The 12,932-nt window shown below is 39.7% G+C and overlaps 1 protein-coding gene across 14 annotated transcripts in view; it reads right to left on the minus strand.

Annotated features, from left to right (window-relative positions):
• The window catches only part of LOC117382835 (mitogen-activated protein kinase kinase kinase kinase 3-like), a 42,682-nt gene that overhangs the window by 26,070 nt on the left and 3,680 nt on the right, over positions 1 to 12,932 (minus strand). For all 14 annotated transcript variants that reach the window (XM_055227206.1, XM_055227200.1, XM_033980069.2 and 11 more), the window contains exons 2-8: positions 5,549 to 5,606; positions 4,757 to 4,847; positions 4,509 to 4,573; positions 4,356 to 4,411; positions 2,408 to 2,455; positions 1,794 to 1,836; positions 1,551 to 1,623 (exon numbers count right to left, since the gene is read on the minus strand). In XM_055227206.1, the coding sequence (XP_055083181.1) occupies positions 1,551 to 1,623; positions 1,794 to 1,836; positions 2,408 to 2,455; positions 4,356 to 4,411; positions 4,509 to 4,573; positions 4,757 to 4,847; positions 5,549 to 5,606 (434 nt within the window). The remainder of the gene's footprint in view (positions 1 to 1,550; positions 1,624 to 1,793; positions 1,837 to 2,407; positions 2,456 to 4,355; positions 4,412 to 4,508; positions 4,574 to 4,756; positions 4,848 to 5,548; positions 5,607 to 12,932) is intronic.

Genomic DNA, 12,932 nt, shown 5'->3' on the forward strand with positions numbered 1-12,932 from the left:
ATTTGTAATATTTATTGTGGAAACTTTGTACCAATAAGATTTTATTTTATTTTTTTAATCTGTAGTACGATGAGATTAGAGCTTTTGAAAGTTGCATTGTGAACTTCTATGACTCATTATATACACAAAATAACTACTTTCAGTGTTGGATTCTGTCATTTATTTATTCCAGCTGATAATTTTTTTTTTAACAATCTTGTATACAGTATTTAGAATCGTTTTGGGGGATATTTCCACTTTCTTGTTTGGTCTCAACATTATCGTTTATGGTCTATTGTTATTTCACAATATATCGCACTTCAAAATGTGTTATCGTGAGAAGCCGACTTATCGTTCAGTAAATCAACTGACATTTTGGGCCTCAGTATTTATCATGAGAACTTTTTCTTTGCAAAACTGGGTATTTTTTTTGTACTACGATGAGATTTGAGCTGTGGAGAGGCGAGTTAGTCCCTTTTTACGGCTAATTGTTGCAGCTCATGTCTTTTAAATTGGTTTACTGGGATTATCTTGCATTAATTAGTTGCAGTATTATAATTTATCGATATTTCACTTCAATGTGTTATCGTGGCAGGTCTAATTGTGAAGCAGGACGTATCGCTAACGTACATGACCGTTCACACAGACAGTGGCTTCCTCTTTTCTGCATCACTTGAGGAAAAACTAAAACACAACTCTGCCCACACGAGTCCACTGTGGTAGGCATTTTCATATTGTCTGTGGTTTTCTCGTTGTCCAAGATGCACTGCAAGAAGTGTTAAAAGCCACACTAGTCTGTCAACTTTAGTCTCACAGTAGGCTATAGGTAACTTTGTGTTTCCTGTTTACACGTCTGCTGTTTTATTTCACGCGTCTACGGTTTGATCACACTTACCTGTACTCAGACACTAATCTAAATGTCCAGCCAGACTGAGCTAAATGTAAATTCTACTTGGGGACTTGGGCTTGGACCTCAGACAGTATTTAAGTGTGTTACCCCACTGCTCTGGTCCCACTGCAGTAGAACTTCAGTCTGTCAGTAGTGGGAGTGTTTCTTTACCGGTGAAAACGTAATAAACCAACATAGACAGTCTTCTTGTAAGTTTTGGTATTATTTTACAGATAATTTACACAACTCCATCTTTCCCACAATCTATATATCTTCAAAATTATTCAAAATTTGTTCATGGCACGTTTAATTTTGAAGCATGATAAATTTCTACAGAGAAATATCACGATAAACGATAATATTGAAACTAATTAAGATTTAAATAATGCAAGATAATCCCTGTAAACTATTTTTAAATCAACAGCATCGTTAAAAGGCCTGAGCTGCAACAGATAAACACCAGAAGGAACCAAAAACAAGCCAGATATTGTAGTTATTGTGAAAGGCCTGGCACTAAATACGTCTAAAAATTGACACTGAAGGTAGCAGTTAACGAATGAAGTTCTAAAATATAAAAATGCATTTTCTTTTTGGCATTCGAGCGTTCTTAGTATGTTATTTTGAGCTCCTAAAAAATAGCCTAAGCTTTAAAAATATTTGGGATGATCATCTTTCAACTCACCAGTACGGTGTTCCAATAAATGACTTTCTCTTGGCAAGAGTCGCTGTGATCTGGGCTGAGACACCGAAATCCGCTGAAGCCAGAACAAACATAAGAAACGTAAACTAGTAAAGACATATAATAAATAAGAGAGAAAGTCAACAAATTACAGGGAGGTGAAAGAGTGGGGAGTGAGGGAGCGAGGGAGCGAAATAGGCCATTCAAATGCAGTCTTTTGAAGCAGAAAGCGATTGCTCCTCTTACCTAGTTTAACATAGCCATTGTCCGTCAGGAGGATGTTGGCTCCCTGTCAGACACACAAGCCACATCAAAAATTACCTCTGTGTCAACTCCAATTATCTCACACAAAAGCACTTTTTAGGCATCGCAATATACGGCCAAACAATGTGCCCACAGCTCCACTTTCAACAGGGGCCAGCAAACTTTTTTCATTAACTTGAGAAAATTAGTTTTTAGAGTTATGAGAAGATGCACAATGTGATCGGTGATTTGTTTTTTAAAGGGGCCCCATTACACTATTCTCTGATCAATGCTATAATATTTCCTCATCACAAACAGACCTGGGGTTGTGTTTTGTTTCATTCACACATGTTTAACACACAAATCCTGCTTATTTAGTTCTTTTCTCAAACAGAAAACACTCCGTTCCACTTTGTGATGTCACGTGGTAATACAGGAAGTGCTAAAAGAGTTGCTCAAACGTGTGTGAATGAAACAAAACACAACTCCAGGTCTGTTTTTGAGGACGTAACAACATTCCAACATGACTTAAAGCTAACAAGAGTCAGTTTTGTATAGTATATAGGACTTTTAAGAGATTTGGAAACTACAGTATTAGATTAATTGTGTTTTCTTACCTTGATGTCCCTGTGCATCTTGCCTTTGTTATGAAGATAATATAAACCCTGTAAAAAAGTATAACAGGTCAGATTGATGACAAAACTATACATCAATATTAATGGTGCGCTATGTAATTTTTCTGCTTCCTGCTCGACTCAATGGAGAGGTTAGTGCTTGGCTTAGAAAGTTCCAGTATAGCATTAAACTTGTCTCTCTTCGATTCACTTTAATGCCAAAACAGCACCTTGAAAACATGTATTCTTACTCTGAGCCAGGCCGCCTCTCCACATATCTGACCTGTAACTTGGCCTGATAGCGTCACCTGGTTATCCTCAAGGAGATAATGCCACACTTTGAAACATTCCAGCCAAAGCAATAACAACTCCATAGAGACCAGAAATGTTACTCTCTTTAAATATAACAGCAAGACTGAACAAATGAAAATGTAATGTTGCGTTACAATATAATAATTATACCTTGGAATGTGCTTTACAAGCAACAAACGCTTCTCTAAGGAATACAGTAAATCATTATCCATTTATTCAACACACGCTTTGGTCAGTCAACCACATCCACAGCTGCCCTGGGGCTGAATGATGCAAATGTGTGTTTCTCCCGCACTCTCCCGCACTCTCCCGCACTCTCCCGCACTCTCCCGCACTCTCCCGCACTCTCCCGCACTCTCCCGCACTCTCCCGCACTCTCCCGCACTCTCCCGCACTCTCCCGCACTCTCTCGCACTCTCTCGCACTCTCTCGCACTCTCTCGCACTCTCTCGCACTCTCCCGCACTCTCCCGCACTCTCCCGCACTCTCCCGCACTCTCCCGCACTCTCTCGCACTCTCTCGCACTCTCTCGCACTCTCTCGCACTCTCTCGCACTCTCTCGCACTCTCTCGCACTCTCTCGCACTCTCTCGCACTCTCTCGCACTCTCTCGCACTCTACGTCTGTCACAATAACATATTTTGAAGCTACAGAGGAATATCATGATAAACGATAATATTGAAATTACTGTATGACACTGACACAATAAAAAAAAGCCATAAAACAATTTTTTTATTACAGTATCATTAAAAAGTCTGAGCTACTATGAAAAAATAGGTGAAATAACCAATAACTAGTCCTGGATATTACTTTTCCAGCCGTCTACAGCTCAAATATTACCATATTACATTTAAAAAAATAGCAGAAACCTCCCGACTATTACAACAAAAATAGGCACACGGTAAATATTGAGCCCAAAAAAATATTGTCCCAGCTTTCATAAACTGAAAGATAAGTCATTATAGTGATGAAAGTGACAGGCCTAATTCACACAGTCAAGATGGGCAAGTGTTTTTCTCAAACATACAGTACGCACAGGTTAAAGCTGCGATTCAACCACCAACTACTCTTAAAGCAGACCTATTGTGCTTGTGTCTGCTCTGTAATTATAATCTACGACACCCGTGGATTGTCATGTTATAAACTGCACATTTTACATTGCAATAAATGTGAGTATGCAGACTTCTGCGTTAGAAAACCGCAGTGCCCAGTGGGAGCTGAAAATGTCATCATATAGCTGTTGGCCCCTCCTATGGTTAGCTGCACATCACACTAGCTAGCAGCAGCTTTTCTTTCATTTGTACCAAAATCACTACATGAATCCTACGCATATCACTGAGTAAGAAAATAAAACTGAAGAACAAAATTAAGCACAGAGCAGCGTATGAAAACAGGGAACGATCGGGAATATGGTGTCTTGAAAATAAGCGATTAAAGATTGCTCAAACATGCGTGAATCACTCCAAAAACAACTTCGAGAGGGTAAACGAGAAGGGAGATGTTTGTGTAATCCCTCAGTCAATGAGAAGGAACCAACTACAACACTAAAACAATTATAACAAGCTCCGAAAAGTCGATTTTACAGAATAGGTCCGAGCCACAGTTGCCCTGGTGACTGGGACAGGTATGCAGTGTGTTACCTGTAGGGTCTCCCGTGACATGTAGGCGATCTGTGACTCTGACAAAGGCCCAGTAACTGCAGACATTAAACAACAGCACAAGTGTGAGGAGATGGGAGGAGATAGACACGGAAGGTGAAGCAGTAACAATAACTACGTCTGTCTCTGTCTCACCGTGATAAATGTCCTGGAGAGAGCCGCCCCCGCAGTACTCCATGCTTATCCATAACTTATCCCTCCTGCAAAAAAAACAACACAGCGCCCCCACAGTCAAGACACACAAAACAACACGGGCGCCAACTTTTTATTTCATTCTCTAACAGGAAAAAGATTAAAAAGCCAGATTCTTGTTTTCTCACTCTACATCATAGGTTTGAATGTGACTGTTTGTCTCTAAATTCAGGTAAATGAGCCGTACTTACCGTAAATAACTTCCAAAATAAGCTACAATGTTGGAGTGTTTACAATCCTTCATCATGATGATCTCCTGCTGGACAACTGCAAAGTCTTCCCCTATAATTTGACACAAAAAACACAAAAAAACAGTTACAGCGCTGGAAGTAAAACAGGAAACCACTGGGCTTTTTAAAACTCAAATTAGCATAAAACTTATCAAAACTATAACAGATTAAAGTAAGAAAAACTGGATAAAGAAAATAGAAAATAAAAGAAAATAGTTGGGAGGCTGATGAGGTATTTAAGCAATAAATGACCAATATATAAAACGAACTATTACAGCCCAAAGCCTTAGATTTCTTCCCCTTTTAGCGTCTGTCTGTTATGTTTTGTGTGTGATTGAATCGTTCCCTTTCCCCTTGGAATCCTGGCTGTGTGAGCCCTCACTGTGGATCGGAGTGGATCCTGCCTGCCCCTGGTTGGCTACTGCTCACTGGCCAATCTTGAGCCACACCTGTGCCACACCTGTGCCACACCTGTGCCACACCTGTGCCACACCTGTGCCACACCTGTGCCACACCTGTGCCACACCTGTGCCACGCCTGCAGACACCTACCCCGTTTAAGAAGATTCTCTCTTTGTGGCCAGTCTACCATTTTGTCTCTGTGCCTCGTTAAGTTTGCTAGTCACTCGTTTATCTGCCTGTCTAACTGTGTCTGTTTAGTTATGTTTTTGTGTCTCCTGTTATTTTGTCACTCAATTCTGTTTGTAGGTTTGTGTCATGAATAAATTTGATTAAAAAAGTAAACAAGACTCACCAGGTTCCAGTTTGATGACTTTGATAGCAGCCAGCTCGCCTGTGTTGACATTGCGTGCCTGAAAGCAAGAAGAGAAAAAACAAAAAAGTAAGTAAAAATAACAGCCACTATCTGAGTCTGAACCAACGTTAAAATTTAAGAGAACTTCAAATTCTTAGGGAAGCTGGGAGAGTCCAGAATGTGAATTCCTAAAAAGCTGACTTGTATCCAAGGGTTCTGCTGGAAACTGGAGTTGATTTCCTATAAATAGCCAGCGGTGTTGACATACAACAGAAGCGCTGGTGCAATGGGAGAAGAATTCTATATTGAAGAGATATGAATTAAACATGGCCTTCAAAGCAGAGCTGTATTAAACCATTCAGTCAGAGGACATGCAAGCAATTCATAGTGAGCCACAGCGTAAATACCAAAGATGTCCATTTGATCCCAGTTATCAAAATTTCATCAAATGAAACTTTTAGTTTTCAAGCCAATTTCCACAGAGATTTTGGCGGCAGCTTCAGTGACTTATTTATGCAACACTAGAGGCCAAAGGTCAGAGCTTTTGTCCAAGCCCACTGTCTTACAAAATCTTAAAAAGGGTCATCTTTAACCATGTGTTAACTTCATCACATCTGAAAAACAGTTGAAATGATTTGTATATTCACTATAAAGCTGAGTGATGGGGCTGAAAAATAAAATCGCAATTTTTTTTGCACACACTGGACAATTACAGTTATAATCGATATTAGAAGCTTTTTACATTTTCATTCTTAAATAATGTGATATGATAAACTGTAAACAGTCTTCAATCACATTTGTATAGATGTGTCATCTAATTTTAATAGTTTAAATAAAAATGAGTTCATTGTTCAGTTGCACAATCACCCTGTTTTGTAAGAAGGAAAGTCAGGAGCAAACACAATTAATTGCCCAGCCCTGATTCAATATTTGTCAAATACCTACAGTGGTACAACAGAGCACAGCTGTCCTGCATATCTGACATGTCTGATCCAAATTGTTTAAATAGACGATCGGGAAACGAAAAAATGTAGACCACAAAGCAAAGACAGGGTTAAACACAGTAAACAAGTGGCACCAAAACAAAGCCATAGTGAAAAGCAGAGAGACAGAGACGGCCTCAGAGACACAGAGCTTCAGACAGGACCAGAGATGACTCACAGGGTTCAATGCCAGCGTTACAGGCCCAGCTCACAGCAGCCTGATAGGACTTGAACGGATTGGCATGTCTGAAGTCACAACATCTACTGTAAACAAAGGAGGGCATTTCTTTTTCAATCCCAAATTACCAAGAAAAATCAGACCATAAATGGTACTACCACTGACTCAAAAATCAAAAAAACATCCCCACAAAATGTTTATAAATGTTGTTGCTGATGTTCCTCGTCAACACCGCTTCATCCAGTAGGTTTTGTGTGCTGTTTTTGGCGACCTAAAGCCCTCACCTATACGAGATGTGGGCATGCGGGCAGCACAGTTGACACTTTCCCTTCGCCAGCAGAGCCAAAAACATAAACAAAGACCGTTCTGATTCGTGGTCACAAATTATGTAAGAAGTTATTACGTTGTTTTCACACTACCACAAGTCAGGTCGAATTCAACAGAACTCTGGACCGCAGTAAACGGCCAAAGAGCTGCACGTCACGCTAACGAGCTGCTGCATTTATACCAAAATGATGAAAATAAAATTGGAGAATGAGCAGTGGACGTGGATCAGTGGTGATGAAAACGGGAGTTGATTGGCAAAATGGCGTCTTGAAAATAAGCGATTAAAGGTTGCTCAAACATGCACGAATCACTCCAAACTTCGTGTGATTAAAAGGGAAACTACTACAATAACTCTGAAAAGTCCTTTTTACAAAATAGATCCACTTTAAACTTTCATTCACCACTAAATCTACATAGTTTTTTTTCCAGTTTTCTCCCTCGGTTAGGACAGATGCGCTGAACGTTAGCCAAAAACGCTTCATATTTTTGGTAAGAGCGTGTAATAAAACCAGTCACGCTGCCAAGTTCACATTTCCAATCTTGTCAGTCTGTCACTTGGGATTCATCAGAGCTCATTTACACAGCTAATTGTGCTAATCCACGTTACACCTCTCTCTCCACACATTATCGTAACACTGGACGGACGAGAGCAGCGGAGACAAACACATCAACCCGCACTGCTGCCGAGTTCCTGTGACTGCGGCGGCTGGTACGTTCAGGCCGTCACAATCACATTCTCGTTAGCTTTAAGCCAATGATTAAATTAGAGCGTCATTAGCTCCTTACCCAACTTCTAATGTTGTGAGTAGACACTTTCTAAAAGGCAATGAGGCAGGCGTACTTACAGCTGTCGCCTCGTTTATGGACGTAGAACAGCTTTACTCCTATAAATCAGCTCTAATAAAAGGAGATTTCAGCCATGTTTGATTTCGCTGTATCATAATCGGTGAATTTTAGCACTGACAGGAACAGCAGAAGTAATAGTGGCTCAGTTGGTAGAGCGTTTGTCCACTGATGTGAAGGTTGGCGATTCAAATCCTGCTCTCGACATAAACACAATAATATCGTTTATCCTGATAAAAAACATTGACAGTAATCGTTCGAGGTACTTTTCATATAATCGTGAGAATCTGCAACAAAAATAATCCCCATTATATCACCAGAGCGTACAGAAAAAAGCTACAGATCCAGCTTTTTCAGATCCGATACCAGTACAGATACTTTGACTTAAGTATTTGCCGAAACCTGATATTAACCGATACTAGTGTAGGGACAAAAAATGCCACTTATTTCCTTAAAGCACAGTTAATTTATTACATTTATTTAGTCAATTATCATTCAAATAACTACTGAACAGATTTGTATAAATAAAGACTCCAATTACATCCAATTAAAGACCCAACCAGGATATCATCTTAATCGATATCATGGAACTGATACTGGATCCAGCTAATTTTTCAGTATCAGCGTCGATATTCGAAACAAGTATTGGTATCAGTGTCCCTAGTTTTTAGTTATAACAAAGTACAGTACTATAACACTTACATGGAAGCTATTCATAATATTAACATGATAATTATTCATATTCATAACATGTTTAAACTGTCACCAACTTTAATCGTAATTATTTTGGCCATGATAATCCAAATTCAAACATCGTCCCCTGCCTAATATGAAAGCAGGAACTATATATTTTGGGGCTCAATATTTATCTTATGTACAATTTCTTTTCAATAGTGGGGATATTTTTGCCGTTTATATGTAATAAGGTGAGATTTGAGCTGTAGGTGTTTGAATAAATAACTTCTTTGACTTGTTATCGGTTCCTTCTGCTGTTTATCTGCTGCAGCTCAGGCCTTTTAATGTCACCGTCTATTTAAAAATTGGTTTACTGGGATTATCCTGCTTTGTGTCGGTGGCGTAAAGTAGTTTGAATATTCAAGCAAAAAACTACGTAGTACACCTTTAACGATGTAGGTGACGTAAATGTATAGATAAAGTATGAAAAACACAGGTTAATAATTAATAATCGGTTTATTTTGGCTTATATTGGAGAGGAACAACATGCTACGTCAAAGCCTGGTCTGTTTTCATAGTGCGCACCATAGACTGTACATATAAATGGACGTAGCTAACCTGCTAGCTGCCGCGGTCCAAATAGGAAGTGATTATGGGCGCGTCTCCGGCTCCATCCACCCCGGCTCCAAATCACTTTACATTAGAAAACCCATGTGGCCCATCTCTCTGTAACTGCATAAAGTAGTTTCAATATTATTGTTTATCGCAATATTTCTCTGTAGCGATATATCGAGCTTCAAAATATGTTACCCGTCACGACCTGCAACAAAAAAAAAAACCAAAACAGCAGAATGTGCCAATTATTCGCCAGAAAAGGGACTTATTCACTTCTCTACAGCTCAAATCTTACCACATTACAAAAATACCCCAAATATCCTCCCATTTTTACAAAGAAAAAAGTACTTGTGTTAAATACCAAGGCGTAAAATATATAATTCCAGCTTAAATACTAAACGATCAAAGTCGATTTAGTAATTATCATACAGGCCTAATCGTGATAGGCCTAATTAACACATTTTATATGAAAGAGACACTCAAAATTTGTGTTTTCGACTTCGATTAGCAAAATGCTAAACCCAGGAGACAGTTATTTTCTCTTTGCAGTTGAACTTGACAGTAAACGAATCATGTTGAGTCTGTATTGAGCTGGAGCTACCTGCAATTAGGCCTGACACGATAACACATTTTGAAGTCTAATATATTGATTCTGACAATATCACGACAAACGATAATACTGAAATGACTATTGGCCTTAAATCTTCAGCACAGGCCGATATTTCGTTTGGCCTTAACTAGCTGCCTCCATATGCATGAAGAGTATGTGTATAAAGCTTTATTTAAACACTTTAGACCAGAGAGAGTGATAAAAAAAAATGTGACTACACTGCTCTTATCCAATTTAATGTATTCAATTTGGAAGATTTGGGTAAAATGACCAAAATTGGCCCTACGTATCAGCCTAGAAATATCAGTGGAGCTCGGCTTCTCTGGATCCTAAACGATCAGTACTGGAATGATTTTAAACATAATGCCAGCAATATATAAATAATACAATGAAAAGCTAAAGTAGTTAGTTCTAGCATCTATAATGTGTCATGGACTATCAAAAAAGTGACGGAAACATACACAGCATAAATATTGAGCCTGAAAAAATATTGTTATTGAAAATTATTAAAGCTATTGTGCATATAAATAAGTTGATATAGTCGTAACTTGCAATATAATTTAAACCAGACGTCTCAAACATGTAGCTCGGGAGCAAACAGTAGCTCTCCACCTCTTTCCAGGTAACTCACCAAGGGATTTCTGAATTATACGCATTGTGCTTAAATACGGTTAATTAAATACAGATTATCATTGTAAATGTGTCTTTTTGAGTCCTAATTTTGTGCAATAATACCTGGATAGTGGTTTATATTTTATTGGACATCTAACTGTACCTCATCTAAGGCTCACCGGAGAAAAAAGGTTGGAAACCGCTGATCTAAACTTCACATAAGCATTTTTTTGGTTGACTTGTTAACGATTTTGTGTCTCGTCTACACGTTGTAATCTTGTTGTTCACCTCCCCCTCTGAGGACTCGCAGTAATAGCAACCAACCGCCCCGGGAGTGGAACAGGTGAGGCGCAGCGCTGCATGTACTCAGGCACTTAAACAAGTCCCACTCACTCAAGCAGAACCGAGCAAAAACACACACAGGAGGCTCCGAGTGAACGTCCCTTCAGGTCAGAGCCGCCGCAAAACCACAAACGTCACAACATTTTTAAATACAGTCTTGTGCCTTTTCGTCCAGTCCTCACATCTGAATGGGGCAATGTCCTTCTGGATGGAGCCTGTAACTTGAATCCAATTTATCTTCTTTGTTTTCCACAGAATGGTGCATTCGGTGTGGGCCTGTGAAGCTACATACCACACACTTCACACACTCGCGCTATAAGTCTGACCCACCCAGACACTGCATGCACAAAATGTACTGCATATTTTACTGCATCCAAGATTCACACAAGTTTCCCCACTGCTGCACAAGTATAGTATTGTGTAGCAGTGATAAATATACAGTCTATATGACACTGGCGCTGTAAGAAATTAGATAAACAGCTCAATATTGGCAATACTAAAACATATTGTGAAATTCTCTGCCAACAGACAAATCTCGCAGTGCGCTGTAATCCGTTTCTTGGCAACAGCCGAGCTCTGACAGTATCGAAAATATTCTCCATTTTGTTCAAACTTGACAGCGCTGATACAAAGGTCAAAAGGTCGAAATCCATATTTGACTGTTCCCAAGTTCCAGGAGGACACCCTCACTGAAATCTTAAACAGGGTGCACTTTCGCAGAGGTTCCTGGCGTCTCGCAAATGCACTGAACTACAGAGGAGTTACTGAGTGTGCCGCTGTCCCAGAAGAAATCAGACAAGCTGCTGCTGCTCCGGGAATTTACTAATTTAAAAATGTGCCCAATTAAGAATCATTAAGAAGACTTGATAAACATGTTAAAATCCATCTGGAATCAAGAGCCAAAAGGAAAGGCAACAAAAGCAGGATGGTTCTGGGGCAGTGGGCTAATTCACGTGTGTGTGTGTGTGTGTGTGAGCAGTGACACAATCATCTGGGTTTGTGTCTTCCTCTGTTGGGCCCGTGAGAGACAATGGGACATGAACACACATTCTCAAACACACACGGACGCGATTCCTGCATTCCGCCATCGCAGCTGCGCCACAGACCAGCAGCAGCACAATCGAACTGCAAACCAAATGTGTTAAAAGTTAATCAAAGCTCTTTACGTCAAGGAGCCACTCAACCTTTCACACACACACACACACACACACACATTTATATAGAGGGTTTAAGTGTCTTGCCCAAGGACACAACAATAGCAGTCATCTGTGGAAGCTGGAATCGCACCGTCGACTTGTGGGACAGTGGATCTGACCCAAACACGCTACCAACTGAGCTACTGTCGCCCCCAAACAAACACAATAACCTTATAAAGATGTAATAGTCTGTTACCTGCTAATCTGAATGGCAAGGCTATCGTTTATATTGGAATGTTGCACAGTATGGCATTAAACTAATCTGTCTTGTATACAGTTCATTTACAGGTATACACTTGTCTTTCAACAGGTATACACTTGCCTTTCAACAGATCTGACGTGTAACTTGGCTTGGCGTCAGTTTCCATCGAAATATAAGTGTTTAATACAGTATTGAGCAGTATTCAAGCAGAAAACTGCACAGTACACCTTTAATTAAATAACTGATAGCTGTAAATGTATAGCTAGAGTCTGAAAAATGCTGGTTAATAATTAATCCTTTTTTTTTGTTTATATTGTAGAGGAACAACATGCTACGTCAAAGCCTGGCATGTTTTCATAGTGTGCACCATAGACTGTATATATAAATGGACATAGCTAATCTGCTAGCCGCCACCTTCCAGGCTCCAATTCACTTTCTATTGAAAAACTGTGGCTCTTCTCTCTGTAACCACTGCTGTCAGACTCGTCATTTTGGTCTTAAAATGTTCGTATTAACCCTCTCTACATGGTCCTGGTTTTTATTTCACTATTGTATCCGTAACTCAAGATATGAACATTAATATCAGACAAATCAGGCGCTTTATTTTCCAGAGGTCGTTCCTGGTAGCGTTAGCAACAGGTTTGATTGACAGCGTTGCTAAGTGCCCGCGATATCTTCAACAGCTTCACTCCGTATTGGCTCTTTGGTTGCTATGATACTCACGGTCAGAATTCCAAATGTGTAACTCAGCTACAAACTGGCCCCTATAATATCTGCTAGCCTCGATTAGCTTCATTTGAC

Source organism: Periophthalmus magnuspinnatus, chromosome 15 (genome assembly GCF_009829125.3).
Source record: "Periophthalmus magnuspinnatus isolate fPerMag1 chromosome 15, fPerMag1.2.pri, whole genome shotgun sequence".
Taxonomy (NCBI): Eukaryota; Metazoa; Chordata; class Actinopteri; order Gobiiformes; family Gobiidae; genus Periophthalmus; species Periophthalmus magnuspinnatus.